General features: G+C 43.9%; 1 protein-coding gene across 1 annotated transcript in view; it reads left to right on the top strand.

Annotated features, from left to right (window-relative positions):
* The first annotated feature begins 389 nt into the window (after nt 1-389).
* Nucleotides 390-16,887, top strand: part of LOC102445404 (uncharacterized) — a 68,736-nt gene continuing 52,238 nt past the window's right edge. Inside the window, exon 1 of the mRNA XM_075908319.2 lies at nt 390-527. Within this exon, the coding sequence (XP_075764434.1) occupies nt 503-527 (25 nt within the window). The 5' untranslated portion in view covers nt 390-502. The remainder of the gene's footprint in view (nt 528-16,887) is intronic.

The following is a 16,887-nucleotide window of genomic DNA, read 5'->3' on the forward strand; positions in this document are numbered from 1 at the left end:
TTTATAGTTACACCAAAATCTTTCGTTTTAATTTAATTTAGTTTTAACACAACTAAATTAAATAAAGTGCTACATAGTCCTGTTTTTTGTTTCAAATTAAATATGGAATGTTAAAGGGAAAACATCAAGTCAATTATTACAGATAGAACAGATTCCTTCCTCAGGTTACTTTAACACCACCTTGAAGTACTCAGGGCAAATCTACAATAGGGGGAAAGGTTAATTTAAGCTATGCACATGGGCAGTGGGTGAAGCTGCTGTTTGGGGAGACAAGCACCGCAGCCTGTGGCCCCACCTATTCTCTACTTCTGCTCGGCTTAGGCCCCACTCCTACTCAACCCAGGCTCTGCCCCTTTCCCACTGTCTCCCTCTCCTCTGCCCTCCCTCTCCCTACTCCTTCCACACAATCCCTCAAACCACATGCAGCAAATAACATTTTGGGGGGAAAAACAAACCACCCCCTTTCTAAAGAAAATGGAGCTTGTTTTCCACTTCCTGTCAGATGGTGAAGACGGGACATGCAGAAGGTACCTAATTAAAAGTACTAAGTTTGAGAAGGAAAAAAAAAAAAGCCAGTCACAGGTTTTTTGATAAACTTCAGGCTATATCAGAGATTTATTTGCAAAAACTTTGCAGTGAGGGTAAGTCAGTTCTCCTGCTGAATACAACATTAAATATGATGGAATACACGATGCAGTCCTTTTCTGTTTTACATTTTCTTAATTAGTATGTCTAAGATGATTTTATATGTACTCTTAAGCCTTCATGAAGGAGTCACTCCTGATTCCTACATATTCGATACACTTAAACAAAGACGTTATTTTAAATTAGTAAGTCAGAGTGGTTTAGTGTCTACATAGTTTTATTGCTTTTAGAAAAAGGGAACATAATTTATTGTGTGTGATCTCCATAACATGAGACATGTTTATGAAATTTCACCCTAGGTTTATGTTAAAAATATGTTTCCAAAGATTTTAGGCATAACAAAGGTAGTGATTTTGATGGAGGGTTCTCTTAAAACTAGTTCAATCAGAAGTAAAGAAAGTTGAATACATGAATTTCCCTATCTGGGAGTGAAGTGAGTTTGTCCTGATAATGGCTCTCTTCAATACGGGGTGAAGAGAGAAGTATTATAGCAGTATGGATGCACAGAAAGGAGAGGAAGACTTTGGAAGCAAGTTTTTGTACTATAATAATTAAAATTAAAATGTATATTTTAGATATTGATGGTCTTTTAAATATATTTTTTTAAATTATGTGTGAAGATCCAGGCATTTAAGACTAAAGCTGAATGCTCAGATTGTGCACATAAAAAAATCTCTGCAGGAATTTTTTAGAGATGTTACTTTATAATCTTTAGCAACAAATTAATGAAATATTGAAAGCAATTTTTTAACTAAGGTCCTATTGACAGCAATGTTCCCTCTAGTCTTTTCTAACCAGGTGCAGATTTTTTTAATTCATGTGTGGAATAATTTTATGTGCACCAAGGAAAGTGTGAATGTGCACCACCAATATAAACACAAAACCTAGCTGTGGGTGCTTTGCTAATCAGCTGGGTGGCATTTTAATTTCTCCTGAGTGGCTGCACAAGAGCACAGCTTATAGAGAACCCTGGTAGACATATTAATTACAGTAATGCAGAACTATTTTTGTAAATTCAGTACATTCAGAAACTAACAGTATATACCTCTGAGATGGCACATGTCTGTTAAATGGTTCCATTACCACATAATGGCTCTTTCACAAGTTCGATGTTATGTTAAAAGGTTTGGCAGGCTGGAAGGCTTTTCACTTTTAAGTCAACAGATTTCCTTCCACAGGAAGTGTTGAGCACTAAGAACCAGGGAAAGCATTGCCTCCTCTTGCTTTTTTTATCTGGTGGCCATGGATATGAAATTTGAGTTGCATCTTACACTATGTAACTTAGATCTACTCCCCATGTCTACGTCTAGACTGGCATGATTTTCCGCAAATGCTTTTAACGGAAAAGTTTTCCGTTAAAAGCATTTGAGGAAAAGAGCGTCTAGATTGGCACGGACGCTTTTCCGCAAAAGCACTTTTGCGCAAAAGCATCCGTGGCCAATCTAGACGCACTTTTGCGCAAAAAAGCCCTGATTGCCATTTTCACAATTGGGGCTTTTTTGCGCAAAACAAATCTGAGCTGTCTACAAGGACTTTTAGATATTGTATATTGTATATTGTACTTTTAGATATTGTATATTGACTTTTGCCCGAATGGGAGCGGCATAGTATTTCCGCAAGAAGCACTGATTTCTTACATGAGATCGTCAGTGTTCTTGCGGAAATTCAAGCTGCCAGTGTAGACAGCTGGCAAGTTTTTCCGCTGCTTTTGCGGAAAAAATTGCCAGTCTAGACACAGCCCATGATGTCCACACTGTGTTGGGTCAATAAGAGAAACTCTCCTAATGATTTTCCTTACTTTTAATTTCAGTAGAGTACTGAAGTCAACAGGAGAGTGATCGGCAGTTGATTTAGTGAGTCTTCGCTAGACTAACAAAATTGACCTTTGGTGGATTGATCACTGCAGTGTCAATCTCACAGTCAGTGGAGACAAGTCTTAAGAATCTGATACTATCAAGGGATCCACTTAGCCAGAATCCTATACCCAGGCAGAATTTCACTCTCACCTGGCAGGATGTTCCATTTGTGCAAATTTGCAGCCCAAATTAGAAATTATTTGTAATTTATTACAGTGCAGTCAGATTGTTATTGCAAGTCTTGTTGTATTTGATATTTCATGTAAAACTGCAGCACCTGTAATTATGTTCTTATATGAAAATCACTGCTTTTATTTTTTAAAGAAGGTAAGTTTCTAGCCCCCATAACTGCAGAAAACAACTTAATTCTAAAAGCTCAAAATACAACAACAACAAAAAACAACCACCAAAAACTAGAAGGCAAATAGTCTTTTTATTTTAAAAAATCCTCATGATTTTTAAGCTAATTGTATTATTTGACAGTTGGAAGGGGGAAAAGACTGACAATTTTAAATCATATGACTGGACAAAATGCAATGTAGTGTTCACTCTTCTCTTTTTACTCAGATTTTTACATATCACACAGGTGGTATCCACACACTGTGGAGATTATACTGGCATAACTACACTAACATAAGCCTGTAGTGCAGATGCAATCTATACGAATAGTAGGGTTTTTGTTTGGAAAAAAAAAATTAAAAATTTGTGTAGGAATACCTCCTCCGTGAACAAAGTTAGATACGTCAATGGAAGCATTCTTCCGTTGGCACAGCTCCATCTGTGCTCGGAGTTAGGTCAACGTAGCTACATTGGTCAGAGTTGTGGGTCTTTTTCACACCACTAACTGATGTAGCTACACCCCAGCTGAACTAAAACAAGTTAGATAGGTATGTTAACAGTGAGAAACAGAAGTGTCAAAACAGAAGTGTCAACAAGACTGATCTTGATTTCCTGCCCTGGTCTTATAGGATGTATTAATATTACAAAAGTTAAGTTTGATCCTGTTATGTGGCAGTCAGTGTCCAGTCACTACTGTTAAAACAGGTTAGATTCTTAATTTTACTTAATTTCTAATCTATTTTGCTTCTTCATTCATTTTAACACTGCCATTAAAACCTGGGTTCCTTTTTTATATATTGAATTTCTATTCTTAAGTTTTGTAAAGAAAAATTGTTTAACCCTTAAATGTTAAGACATCCTGTAGCACAATGCTAGAGTATAAAAGTAACTAGAACTGTTTTACTTCCCCTTTGATAGTATCTCACAGAAATAGAAACAAGGGGAACCTATATAAGCATCTTTACTTATATCCAACATAGATTGTTAATGCTGACAACGTCAGAAATTAAAATTCCTTTTCAGTATCTAAACCGTTTATTTAGTGCATTTTGTGCAGCGTACCTATATGAACAGCTTCTCTTTTAGAGTTCTAGTCAGTTTCTCTTTCTAGTTCGTTACCATACCACTCTGATTTCTACATAGCGCTTTTACAAGGAGGCTCTTCATTTTCACATCATCAGCTCCTGGAGCTACAAAAGCAGCGTCTTATTCCTGGAAGGGTGTGATTAAGTCTGTAAGTAGGGGGTGGGAGGGAGAAAAACCCTAAGAGAAAGAAAAACGGTCTCCAACCTATAGATTGCAAAGACCTTTACATTGCAACCTATACATTGCAAAAACCTCTCACACCTTCATTTTGGGCAATGCTATATCTGCAATTAAAAGTTCTTTTGCTTTGTTAAGCACATAGCTGCCAACAGTCCTGGTTTGGCTGGATTAGTCTAAGTTTTTGAACATTTGCCCTGGACAACTGAAATACTAGCCGGTAGCTCAGGATAATAGCAGCTGGCCAGCTCCTTGCTCTGATCCTCCTTCTCATCCAGGGAAACAAAATGCAGCTCCTAGACCAGCAAGAGATGATCACTGTTTTACTGGAGAAAGCGGGGGGGGGGGGAGCAGAAAGGTTAGGAGCTGGTGTTTAAATACAGGGGGTAGGACTAGCAGCTGCAGCAGCAGCAGCTCCTGGTGAATTTCTGTGCGGTATGGGATGGCTGATAGCTCGCTACTGCTACCCGGAAGCTGTGACAGGGCACTACACAGTATCACACAGACCCTGTGGAGATAAACACCCTGGGAAGAGCCATCTCAGAAAGCCAGACTGTCAGCTTCTTTTGCGGCCCCTGATTGGTTGAGGTACCCTATTTAATCCCAGGAGGCGATCCAGGAGGTAGCTGAGCAACAAGGTGATATTCACTGCCAACGGTAGTGAGGGACCTGCATTTTGGCTCTCTCTTGGACTCCTGACCCTTGCTCTGACTTGTGGTTCCTTATCCTGGAACTGACCTTGAGTGCTATTATTGGCCTCTGGTCAGCACCGCTTAGGCTCTGGTTGTGACACTCGTGGGCCCTCATCAGTTAGGAGAGCAAAGACTCCCACATGTGGCTATGGCTCTCTAACCTTTTTGTTCTCTTCCTCCTCTGGGCGGGAGCACCGGGATAGACGTGCATGAGCCAATTCCTAGCCACAGAGGACATAAAAGTGAATAAGGCCCACGGACATCTCAAATGAGCAAAACATTGTGGCAAGGAGAAGAGCTGGTAGAAGAAAGCCCTAACCCTTTCCTTCCTGTGTGAGAGAACCACCACAGGATATGCCCCCATTCTACAAGGAGCTGAAAAATACCAGTACAGGGAGTGCCAGTGTTGCCAACTCTTACTATTTTATTGCAAGCCCTGCAATAGTTAAAGTTGTATTTAAACCCACATCAACTGGAGTGATTATGTGAGCATCTCAGCTCTTCAATTTATAAAAATGTTTTAGCCTTCATGGTTGCAAAGGAAATCTTGAAAGGGTGACCCGAGGGCAAACACCAGGTGGCTAACAGGAAAAAAAAGTTTTGTTTTCTTAAAAAATCATGATTTTTAAGACAACCTCATCATTTTTGACAGTTTTGGGACTGGTAATACTGTGGATCTTCAAACCATTTAATGTTTCCTCAAGCAGAGCAGGGGGTACCATCATAAGAGAGATCATTTATGACCGGGGTGGCAGTGGGGAAATCTGCCCTTCTGCAAATTCTAACTGCTTAGCTTAAGCACCAACCTTTGGAGTCCCTAAGAGTATGTCTACACTACCACCCTAGTTCGAACTAGGGTGGTTAATGTAGTCATACGAACTTGCAAATGAAGCCCGGGATTTGAATTTCCCGGGCTTCATTTGCATGTTGCCGGGCGCCGCCATTTTTAAATGTCCGCTAGTTCGGACTCCGTGCCCGTGGCTACATGCGGCACGAACTAGGTAGTTTGGACTAGGCTTCCTATTCCGAACTATCTGTACTCCTCGTTCCACGTTCCACTTCATTTGCAAGTTCATATGACTACATTAACCACCCTAGTTCGAACTAGGGTGGTAGTGTAGACATACCCTAAGAGAGGAAATGCTCATTAAAATCATGTATAAATCTCTTATGCTAGCAACCACATGATCACGCCATAACCATTCTTGGCTAACTGACTGAGTGAAATATAGAAGCCAGAGATATGGAAGACTTTAATTAAGTTATCTAGCCCAGCTCTTGAAACTGATGTTTCACCTTTCATCCTGAAGCCACAATCTACATGAATGGCTCTACATTCAAACGCTCCAACCATCTGAGTGGAAAGTTGTTTGTGTAGGTTGGCAATATTTAGTTGCCATTAGACTCCTTCCTCAATCCTGAAGGGTTTCCTTTAGTGACAGGACATAAGTTAAAGCCTGTTGGAGAATGAAAGTGGAATAGTATAGGTATGGCTCATCCCGGAGGATTGTTTCAGTTTTTCTTACAAATGGCTCTGCTAAACTTGTATTCTTCCCAGATTTTGGAACCCAAGGAATATTCCATGTGTAAGGGGACTGTTACCCCTTATTAAAACTCTGTGGGAGTTTTTGGTTTGCCAGCTCGCAGTATCTGAAGGGGAAGAGTTCATGAGACTGACTGACCCCAGAGACAATGGAAAGCAGCCAACACTCCAGCTCAGCCTGATTGACAGGTTGGACAGGCCAGTGAGGAAGGGGAGAGGCCAGGCCCCGTCCTCCCTGTGAGCTGGGATTGTTCTGGCTCTCCCTCTCTCTGAAAAAACAAGCTGTGTGCAGAAGAGGTCCTGCAAAGACAGAGAGCTGAAAAGAGCAGTGCAAGCTGTATGAAGAAGTCCTGCAAAAGGAACAGAGAGCTGAGACACTGCTAAGAGGAGTGCAAGCTGTGCTGAGGGGCAGTTTTTGCAGCAGCAGAGCCAGGCATACAGAGCACAAGGAATGCAGACCCTGTGTTGAGCAGCAGACTGGCAGGGCTCAGAGAGCAAAAAGGAACAGAGAAGCAACACAAGGAGCTGGAACTGGCCAAGCAGCACAGCCTGCAGCTGGATGTGGTGAGCACCTGGGACCAGCAAAGTGTGGGGAGAGGTTCTGGACTGGGAGAGGGGTCTGGCCACTTCGAGCTTGAGACTGTGTGGTCACTACCAGAGCTAGCGTGTCCAGCCTATAGCCCCCCCCTGCAGCATATCCAGGGCCTCTAAGAAAGAGACTGTGGACTGCCCTTATACTCTGCAGGCTGCTGTTTTGATGTCCCTGTGCTACAGAGCAGAGCTGTGTGTTCTCATTTTACCATTCTCATTTTTTTCTTATTCTTTTCTCTTTAATCCGTTGTTGTTTAATAAATTGTATTTGCTTTGAACCTTATGAAATGATCACTGGGCCAAGAAGGCCTGCAGTGTAAAGAGAGCACCTCGGAGTGGGGACACCCTAACTCCTGCCCCTAGTGACTACAAGGTCAGGGAGTAAGCCCCAGGAAACCTGGGCCCAGCCTTGTTGGGGTTTCAAGGGCTCTGCTACTCAGGAGAGTGGAGGGGGAGCCCTCAGGATCAGGGAGCCGTGGGGTAAAGGAAGTGGAAGCGGGGACTCAGATCCTTTCACTGGTTCATTTCACTGGGGTGTATAGAAGCCAGGAAAGTTCCCCACAATAGCGGGACCATTCCCCCACTTACACATGGGCTACGTCTACACTGGCCCCTTTTCCGGAAGGGGCATGTAAATTTCACCAGTCGTCGTAGGGAAATCCGCGGGGGATTTAAATATCCCCCGCGGCATTTAAATAAAAATGTCCGCCGCTTTTTTCCGGCTTTTAAAAAAGCCGGAAAAGAGCGTCTACACTGGCCCCGATCCTCCGGAAAAAGGGCCCTTTTCCGGAGGGTCTTATTCCTACTTCGAAGGGCCCTTTTTCCGGAGGATCGGGGCCAGTGTAGACGCTCTTTTCCGGCTTTTTTAAAAGCCGGAAAAAAGCGGCGGACATTTTTATTTAAATGCCGCGGGGGATATTTAAATCCCCCGTGGATTTCCCTACGACGACTGGTGAAATTTACATGCCCCTTCCGGAAAAGGGGCCAGTGTAGACGTAGCCATGGAAACTAACTCAGTTGTTTCACTACATATTTAGATAGCGTACTTCATATAGATAAGCGTAGTGGTACATTCATGGGTGCTGGAACAATTTTTTTAGTGGGGGTGCTGAGAGCTGTTGAATCACCTGGAAACCCTATATATGGGGGAAACCACTTCAAGCCAGGCTGTGCTGCAGCACCCCAACACCACTAGTTCCAGCAAAGATGTACTTTTACCAGACTACAAGCCAAATAGACATATTTTCACCACAAAGAACTTCAGAGAAAGCAACAAACACAGAGCGGATTTCTTCGAGGCAATGAAAACCATCCGAGACAAGGATAACACACGTCAGCTATACCAGTTCTGAGGTCCAGAAAGAGAGCAGAGTGAATACAGCACCATCTGTGACCGCAGCATAATCCTTAAAACAATTGTCATTAACTATGTGATTACTTCAGTTCTTTTCTTGCCTTATTCCTGACCATTCATTTTGAATTAATTTGTAGCATGATTATCTCAAAATGCACTCGGAAAAATGCACCCAGGCATGGTTCTGGGTTAAAGCTGATGAGTAAAAATCATTCTCTCAATGAATTGTTTTTGTTTGGAAAGGAAAGAGGCTTGATTGTGTGCACGTGCATAGCCTTGAAGCTTATTTATTTATTTTGAATCAGAGCTAAAATGCTTTCAAAATCTTTGTACAATCCATAGGTGGCACTGTGACTCTGTGTTAGTCCCACTGAATACACTGAAAACAATACCAGGAAGAACAGTTATGTTTTTGAACGAACAGGTGGAAAAGAATTCATAGCTGCCAAGCAATATGCTTCCACTTCTTTATATATTGGACAAATGTGGTAATAGCTTAATTTATAGTGGTTAATTAGATCTTCGGTCACAACACAAGCTTATGCTTGACAAATAATCTTACAGCGGTTGCATGTAGCTAATGCAGGAAGGATAACTAATAAATAGGCATAACAAAATGACCAGCTTTTTGCTAAAGAAAGTGAACTGGCAAGCCTCAATGCAAGTAATTAGGGGCTGAATATTTGATTAACATTGCATGGTTGTACCCACAAGAGGCAATGATTTAAACACCTTTGGAGGATTTAGACTAACTGACTAGTGTTAGCAGAAAATTAAGCTTTTCTTCCCCTTAATGGCAAGCTGAGAACCGTTTTTAGTTCCAATGAAAGATCGGGCCTAATATTTTAGCTACAGTTCCAGCAAAGATGTACTTTTACCAGACTACAATCCAAATAGACATATTTTCACCGCAAAGAACTTCAGAGAAAGCAACAAACACAGAGCGGATTTCTTCGAGGCAATGAAAACCATCTGAAACAAGGACAACACTTGTCAGCTATACCAGTTCTGAGATCCAGAAAGAGAGCAGAGTGAATACAGCACCATATGTGACCGCAACATAATCCTTAAAACAATTCTCATTAACTATGTGACTACTAATCATGTGTTCTCACGTTTCAGTTACAAATAGAAATCACCTCATAAAAATGATGAAAAGAAGACACGAGAAGAGTTTTCCATGGAAAGGGTTCATCTGTCCTGTTACCCACCATCCTCACAGATCATCTACTTTACACGGTATATTGGATGATCCTTCAGTTCCCGGCCCTTTTTTTTCAACTGACAACAAATTTCTGCATTCCCTGATAGAGTGCTATGCATTGAAAAAAATACACGGGTATGGCTTGGTCACCAACAAGCTCCCTTCCAACCGGAGAGACTAGGATTTTCAAAAGAACCCAGCACTGGCCTACCTGTACTTCTCTTGAAGGGAACAGAAGTATTTATGGTTTGGAACAAGCATGGCCATCTGCTGCAATTCCCTGAATTGCGAGTTACTGTGTTACTCCTCTTCTCCTTAGCAACTTGAGTTTTGCAGCTGCCAAACTGTGTATCCAAGTGCCCCTAGTCAAAACTTATTGCCCACCCCTGGCTTAGGCATTGCTTGCCAAATACATTTTAAGAACATATTTCCAGCACAAACCTATACAGTCCTTTGTGGATTTACTGTAAATACTAATGAATAATATTCTTGTGTGATAGGAGATACTGGGTTTCCCACATGCCATCTTTTGGGTGTATATCACTTTAACTCTGTGCCCTCTGACACTAGGGTGCTCTTAGGTTCAAAGCAAAGCACTTGGATTTAGGATTCCTAAATTGTATTGCCACTCTGCCACAGGTGCACTGTTTCTGCTCTCATTTACTCCCAAACTAATCAGAAGTAACTATTCAAAATAAAAAACTCAGAGGGGTAGCTGTGTTGTTGTTTTTAAAGTTACAGATGGAGTAGCCTCGTGACATCTTAGAGACTAACAAATATATATAGTATCATGAGCTTTTGTGGGCAAAACCCACTTCCTCAGACAAGCTTGAGTGGAGAAAATAAAGAGAGAACCCTCACAATTTGACAGAAAAAGAAGGGAGAGGGGAAAAAAGTACCTGTCAATTGTAGTGCTGGTGCTAATGAGGCTAATTGAGTGGGCTGGAACACTTCCAGCCCACTTGATTAACCTCATTAGCACCGGCACTACAATTGATAAGTTCTCCCACCACTGTCTTCCCCCTCCACCCCCTTCTCTTTCTGTTATAAATTGTGAGAGTCCTTTCTTTATTTTCTCCATTCAGGCTCATCTGAGGAAGTGGGTTTTGCCCACAAAAGCTCATGATACTATATATATTTGTTAGTCTCTAAGGGTATGTCTAAACTGCATCCCTCTGTCAGCAGAGGGATGCAGATTAGGCAGGTTGACATTACAAATGAGCCACTTTGTCGGCAAAAAGTGGCAGTCTAGAGGAGGATCTGCGGAGAAAGAAAGCCTTTTTCGACAGAGCCCTTATGTCTCCTGCAAGGAGGTTTACAGGATCTGTCGAAAAAGGCTTTCTTTCTCAACAGATCCCTCTCTAGACTACTGCTTTTTGCCAACAAAGGGCTGAGTTGTCAAAACACAGCAGCCATTTTTATGCAAATTAGGTGCAAGATATTTAAATCCCTGCCTCATTTGTAATGTCAACCTGCCTAATCTGCACCCCTCTGCTGACAGAGGGATGCAGTCTAGACATACCCTTAGAGACTATAGTGTTAGTGTTCCAGCCCACTCAATTAGACTCATTAGCACCAGCACTACAATTGACAGGTACTTTTTTCCTCCTCTCCCTTCTTTTTCTGTCATAATTTTTGTGGGTTCTCTCTTTATTTTCTCCACTCAAGCTTGGATGCAGAGGGATGCAGTCTAGATATATCCTAAGATGCCACAAGACTACTCGTATTCAAAATAAAGAGATTAGAGATTAGCTCTATAGTGCTACCTTAGATAACCTGTCTAACTTCTCTAGTCTCTTGTTCCAGCTGTAAAATAGATGTAAGTCATCTGTCTTATAGGCAGGATTGAGGCTCAGTATTTGGGATTTCATCTAAGGATTTCAGGCCCAGAACCTCAGAAGGTGCTTAACTTCCATCAAAATCATTTGGAATTAGGTTCCTAAATGTCTCCAAGGATCCAGGGCTCAGAGATTTACAAAGTATTTAGTAGAGTGCAGATCTAGCGAAGTTTGTGCCAGACATTCTCCCAGTTCAGAACAGTGTAAACACACGGTTAATCTGTTTGACCTCTGTTTTGTGGATAAGAAGAGTGTTAGGAGAAATAATCAAGACTGCAGCTGATGCTCTTAGAACTCTTAGATAAAACTTCTCTATGTAGCCAATTTCTTTCCCTTGCCCAAGAGAGAACAGAGTATCCTTCTTCAAGACAACTATCGTGTGTTCAAAGTCTTAAATAAATACTGATGGCTCCTGAATTTCGTGTTTCAGATCTCAGTGAGAAGCAGGAATAAACTAGAAGGAGAAAGAAAAACGACGAAAGAGAAAGCCAAGACCTCTTTAACTGCAGATGTAAACTAGGCAACAATATTTTAATAAATAAGCCCCTGGATCTCTATATTCAAACTGTGGGAGTCTCTATCTCAGACGCGTACACATAACCTTTTTTTCTTTGCTCAGTTTGAAAAACAAACTGCAGTAGTCCCAGCTAGGCCACACTAATGTCTGAAGTGGCTGAATGGCCAAACAATCATTTCAATATGCATCTACAATATGGTTTGTAAGTTATCCAGGTCCTTAAGCATATGTCTACACTCCAGCTGGGAACAAGCCTTGCCGTAGCTTGAGTTCAACATTGTCCTTCATGCCCACTGGTGTATTGGGCAGCAACAAAGATCCTCCACTTCTGTCTGTCTCTGGCAGTGCCCCAAGTGTAATTCATACTCCTCATTTCTACTTCAACAGTCCGGCGCCATCTTGTCTTGGGTCGTCCTTGTTTCTACTTCCCTTCAGGGGTCCAGTGTACAGCAATCTTTGTAATGGAGCATCCATCTTTCCTGAGCATGTGCCCAACGTCTTTTCATAATGATGGTAGCCATGTCATCTTGTTTACACTGCGCAAGCTCGAGTTAGCACACTAAAAATAGCGATGTTGACAGTAGAGCACTGGCACGCACTCGGGCTAGCCATCCAAGCTTGGAACTACCTGCTGGATATCATTTGGTTCTCCCGGTTCTTTTTTCATATTGTACAAAAATCTTTACCAAGCTTCCATGAATTGAACAAAACAAATAATCCGCAGAAGTAGATTCCCTGGCCTGCTTCAGTCCACCGCATGCTGGGATACTTGAGCAGAGCAGGAAGTTGATAATGACCATGAAGCAACAAATGTTTGTGTCCTTTTAGGACATTGGAAAACTTTATGGAAACACACATTGACAATGTTTGGCTCCTTAATTGCTCTTACCAGTAGATTTCAATTGATGACATAGATAAACATTTCTGTAGTCTCCCTGTATTTGCACTCTACCACTCAGATCCGAGCCAACTTTTTGTTTTGGGAAACAACCCCTGTTGATAAATCACCCTTTTACCTATCCCTGGTTCGGTTTAAGGCCGCCTCCACTCATACTGCAAATATTCCAATGCAGCTTCACTGGTGCAGGCCCTGACTACAGATAAACTGTACCAGTGCAAGGTGGGGCTAATGCAGCGTACTTCACTATGTTGCTAGATTAAGCTGCACTGGCGCAAATGCTGCTTTAAAGTGATGCAATACACCTAGCTACTCGGGCTCATCCTGATGTAACTGCACATGGATATAATTCCTTATAATTGCCTTAAAGCAGACTGGGTGAGAGAGAGGCCAGGACTAACATGTCATGTATTCATCTCACAGTGAAGATCTGTATCCTAGTATTGGATGAGATATACTGATGGCTTCTGGCTGGTGTGAACCGTGGATCCAGGAGAGCAGATAGATGGTTAGGGTAGCTGACTTTGTTGGGCATTCTGAGGTGCAATGGAGAAGTGATTTACATCTATTGAGATAACCCTGCACTATCCTGTAGCTAGAATGATGGAGATAATAATGGATCCTAACCCAAGTGTAAAGCTTGAACTGCCTATGCTACTTGATTTCATCTGCAACTTGACTACCAGAGGACTGAAGGACTTGTGTAAGATTTGGATAGAGGCAGATTTATAGTCAGGCAAAAGATAACAATCAGTTTATAAAAGCAGCCCCTCCTAGACTAGGCGAAGCTTTTCATGAATTACCAAATTTAGGCAGTTCAGATAAAATGGGGGAGCTGATCTAAATTATGTTTGGCAAAGCAAAAACAATTGTGGTCTTATGAATGTGCAGAAAGCAAAATGTTCATCTGTAGAATTTCAATTGCTGCTTTTTCTGCCCCACTAGAAAACCTTTCAGTCAAAAACAGAGAATGAGAAATGGATACTGCATCTGCATACTAAAAACTTCACTTTAATTATTCCTCTTTGCATTAGCTATCTTTGTGGTCCTTGCAAAGCTACAGATATTTTAGCCTTCATCTGCAAAAATACACAGAGAAGAAATGCAAGGAACAATAAGAAGTGATTTGGCAGCAGGGTCTCTCTGAACTTGAACTTAGATGTATTTTATTTAGAGATGGACCTCAAGCATAAGCCTAAATCCAAAGATTCAAAAACTGAGGAAACTTGAAATACCAGCTCCACAGCTGCATCTTGCTAAATTAAACTGAATCCAAATCCAAACACTCGAAGACCACAACCACATTTTCACTTCAAATGGCCAGAGAATTGTTCACATACTAAGAGCAGAAACCATCTCACTGTGAAGTAAACACATTACAAATAACAGCTATTTAAAACTTTTTTTTGGAAGAAAGCTTTATCTCCAATATATCCTAAGTGGTGAAGTTCAGATTTTGAAATACAGGTTGGACCTCCCTGGTCTGCCACAGTCGGGACCTGACCGGTCCTGAAAAACAGAATTTGCTGGTCTAGGGGAGGTAACCCCTGCCATGGGCCCTGAGACAGCCAGCCCCCTGCTTCTGGCCTCCTCTACCCTCTCTCCCACTCTGCTGCTGCCAGCCTTGGCCCCGGGCCGCCTTTGGTGGCCGTGGTCTCCAGTCCTGTGCAGCTGTGCTACCACATGCGGCCAGATTTCCCCAGCCCTGCACTGCCGTATGCGTCTGGGCTTTTCCAGCCCCAACCCCACACTGCCACTTGCTGTTGGGGTTCTCCAGCTTCATGCTGCTGCAGGCTGCCATGGACAGCCAGGCTTCTCTGGCCCCCAACCTCATGCTGCTGTAGGCACCCGGGCATCTATGGCTACTGGCCCCATTCTGCCACAGGTGCCTGAGGTTCTCCAGCCCTCAACTTCATGCTGCCTGTGACGGCACGTTGGGGGTCCCCCGTCTCCTGCACCCCGAAATGGCACAAACAGACTGCACCAGCTGGTGGAATAGAGGAAGTTTATTGCCTCTCCAGGATACAGCACAGCACAGATGTAATCTGGTCACAGAGCTGGGCTAGGATGCCTCAGGCCCCCTTGAGATGGGGGAGACTGGGCCCCTAAACTCCAGCCCCTTTCCCTAGGCTGTCTCCTCCATGCTTCCAGACAGCCAGCAACTAACTAACTCTCTTCCAGCCCTGCCCCCCAGCCAGGGCAGCATTCCAACTTCCTTTGTTCCTCTCCATGGGGGGTGTCTGGCCACTGGTTTGCATAGTGACTCATCCTGTTTTGCTAGGTCGTGGTACCCATGGCAGCCAGTGGGGGTTACCCCAGAGCCAGCAGCATAGAAACCAGCCAGGTACCCCCACTACGTCACACTGCCATGGTTCTCCAGTCCCTGACTCCAGCACTGCTGTGGGGTTCCTCCAGTTCCGCCGTCCCCGGCCTTGGTCCAGCTGCTGGACCTCCTGCCTTTAGGCTCTGGGGCTCTCTGGTCCAGAAGCATCCATGCTCCTGCTGGCACACAGATGTTGCCGAACCAGAGAGTACCAGTTTTCAGAGGTGCAACCTGTACTAAAGTTTGGATGTCCTGACCTGGGCTTCCATTACATTTTCTGCTTTTGATTGGGAGATTCAAAACAAAATTTCACATTGAAATATTTTGGAATTTTGTTCTGTAGAAGGTATTGTTATTTCAGGACAAAATTACAGAATCAAACTATTGGAATTTTCTGCAGGATAAGAAAAATCAGGTCTTCTTAAACAGCTTGGGCTCGTCTACATTGGCCCCTTTTCCGGAAGGGGCATGGTAATTTTTGAGATCGTAATAGGGAAATGCGCGGGGGATTTAAATATCCCCCGCGGCATTTAAATAAAAATGTCCGCCGCTTTTTTCCGGCTTTTAGAAAAGCCGGAAAAGAGCGTCTACACTGGCCCCGATCCTCCGGAAAAAGCGCCCTTTTCCGGAGGATCTTATTCCTACTTTGAAGGGCCAGGCAGATGACCAGCTCATCCAGCGTTAAGTGCAGGCCATGGAGAGGATGGAGGAGACAATCAGCACGAAGCTGCGGGCCGACCAGGAGTGGCGGCAGCAGGCGTGGGGCCAGTTTCTGCATCCTGTGATCACATGTGCGACAGCATCGTTGTACTGTTGTCGCACATTGGCCATGCCGTGCACTATGGCATGGCCTTGCCTCACCCTGCTGCCCTCCCTGCTGTGCCCATGCCCCCTCCTGCCACTCCTCCTGCTGCCATTGCCATGCCTCCTCCTGCTGCACCCCGTCCTGCCCAACTCCCCTTGCTGCCTGCCCCAACCCGGCCTGAAGGGCACCGAGGCCTCCTCACCCGCAGAGGCACTGGCAGGAGCCTCCCAGCACTAACTCCCCATCCCAGTTCAGATCCCTCTCCCACTGCCCACCTATGTAAAAAATACAGTTTATCCTTGATTTACCAAAAACAACTGTGTTTATTGGGAGGAGAGGGAAGGGGAGGAGGGAAGTGTTGAGGATGCGAGAGAGATGTGGACGCCAGACAGAAGCGACTCTATTGTGGGGCCTGGGAGAACATCTCCTTGTGGGCCTCCCAGATGCGCACCCTATCATGGTGCTCCTGCTAGATGGCAGCTGTTCAGGGCTGCTCAAAAACCCGGCTCTCACCCGCCATCCACCCTGAGAGGAAGGCCTTCCCCTTCCGCTCCACTACATTGTGCAGCACACAACATGCTGCCACAACCTCCGCAATGTTCTGCTCGCCCATTTCGAGACAGGTGAGTAGACAACGGAATCTCACGTTCAGCTGTCTGAAGGCAAATTCGGCCTGGTTGCGGGCCTGGTTCAGGTGCTGGTTTAATATTTCCTGGCTGGGCTCCATGTGTCCGATGTACGGCTGCATCAGCCACGGCAGGAGGGAGAAAGCCGCATCCCCCATGATGCACAGTGGCATGCGGACGTTCCCAGCTGTCAATTCCCGCTGAGGGAAAAAAGTGCCCGCCTCCATCCTGCGAAACAGGCTGGAGTTTTGGAGGATGAGGGCTTCATGTGCCCTGCCCAACCACCCCACATAGATGTCCATGAAGCAGCCACGGTGGTCCACAAAGGCCTGGAGCACCATGGAGAAGTACCCCTTCCAATTGATGAAGTAGGCCACCCAATGCTCCGGTGTC

This window comes from Pelodiscus sinensis, chromosome 1 (genome assembly GCF_052426305.1).
Source record: "Pelodiscus sinensis isolate ZL-2025 chromosome 1, ASM5242630v1, whole genome shotgun sequence".
In the NCBI taxonomy this organism is placed as follows: domain Eukaryota; kingdom Metazoa; phylum Chordata; order Testudines; family Trionychidae; genus Pelodiscus; species Pelodiscus sinensis.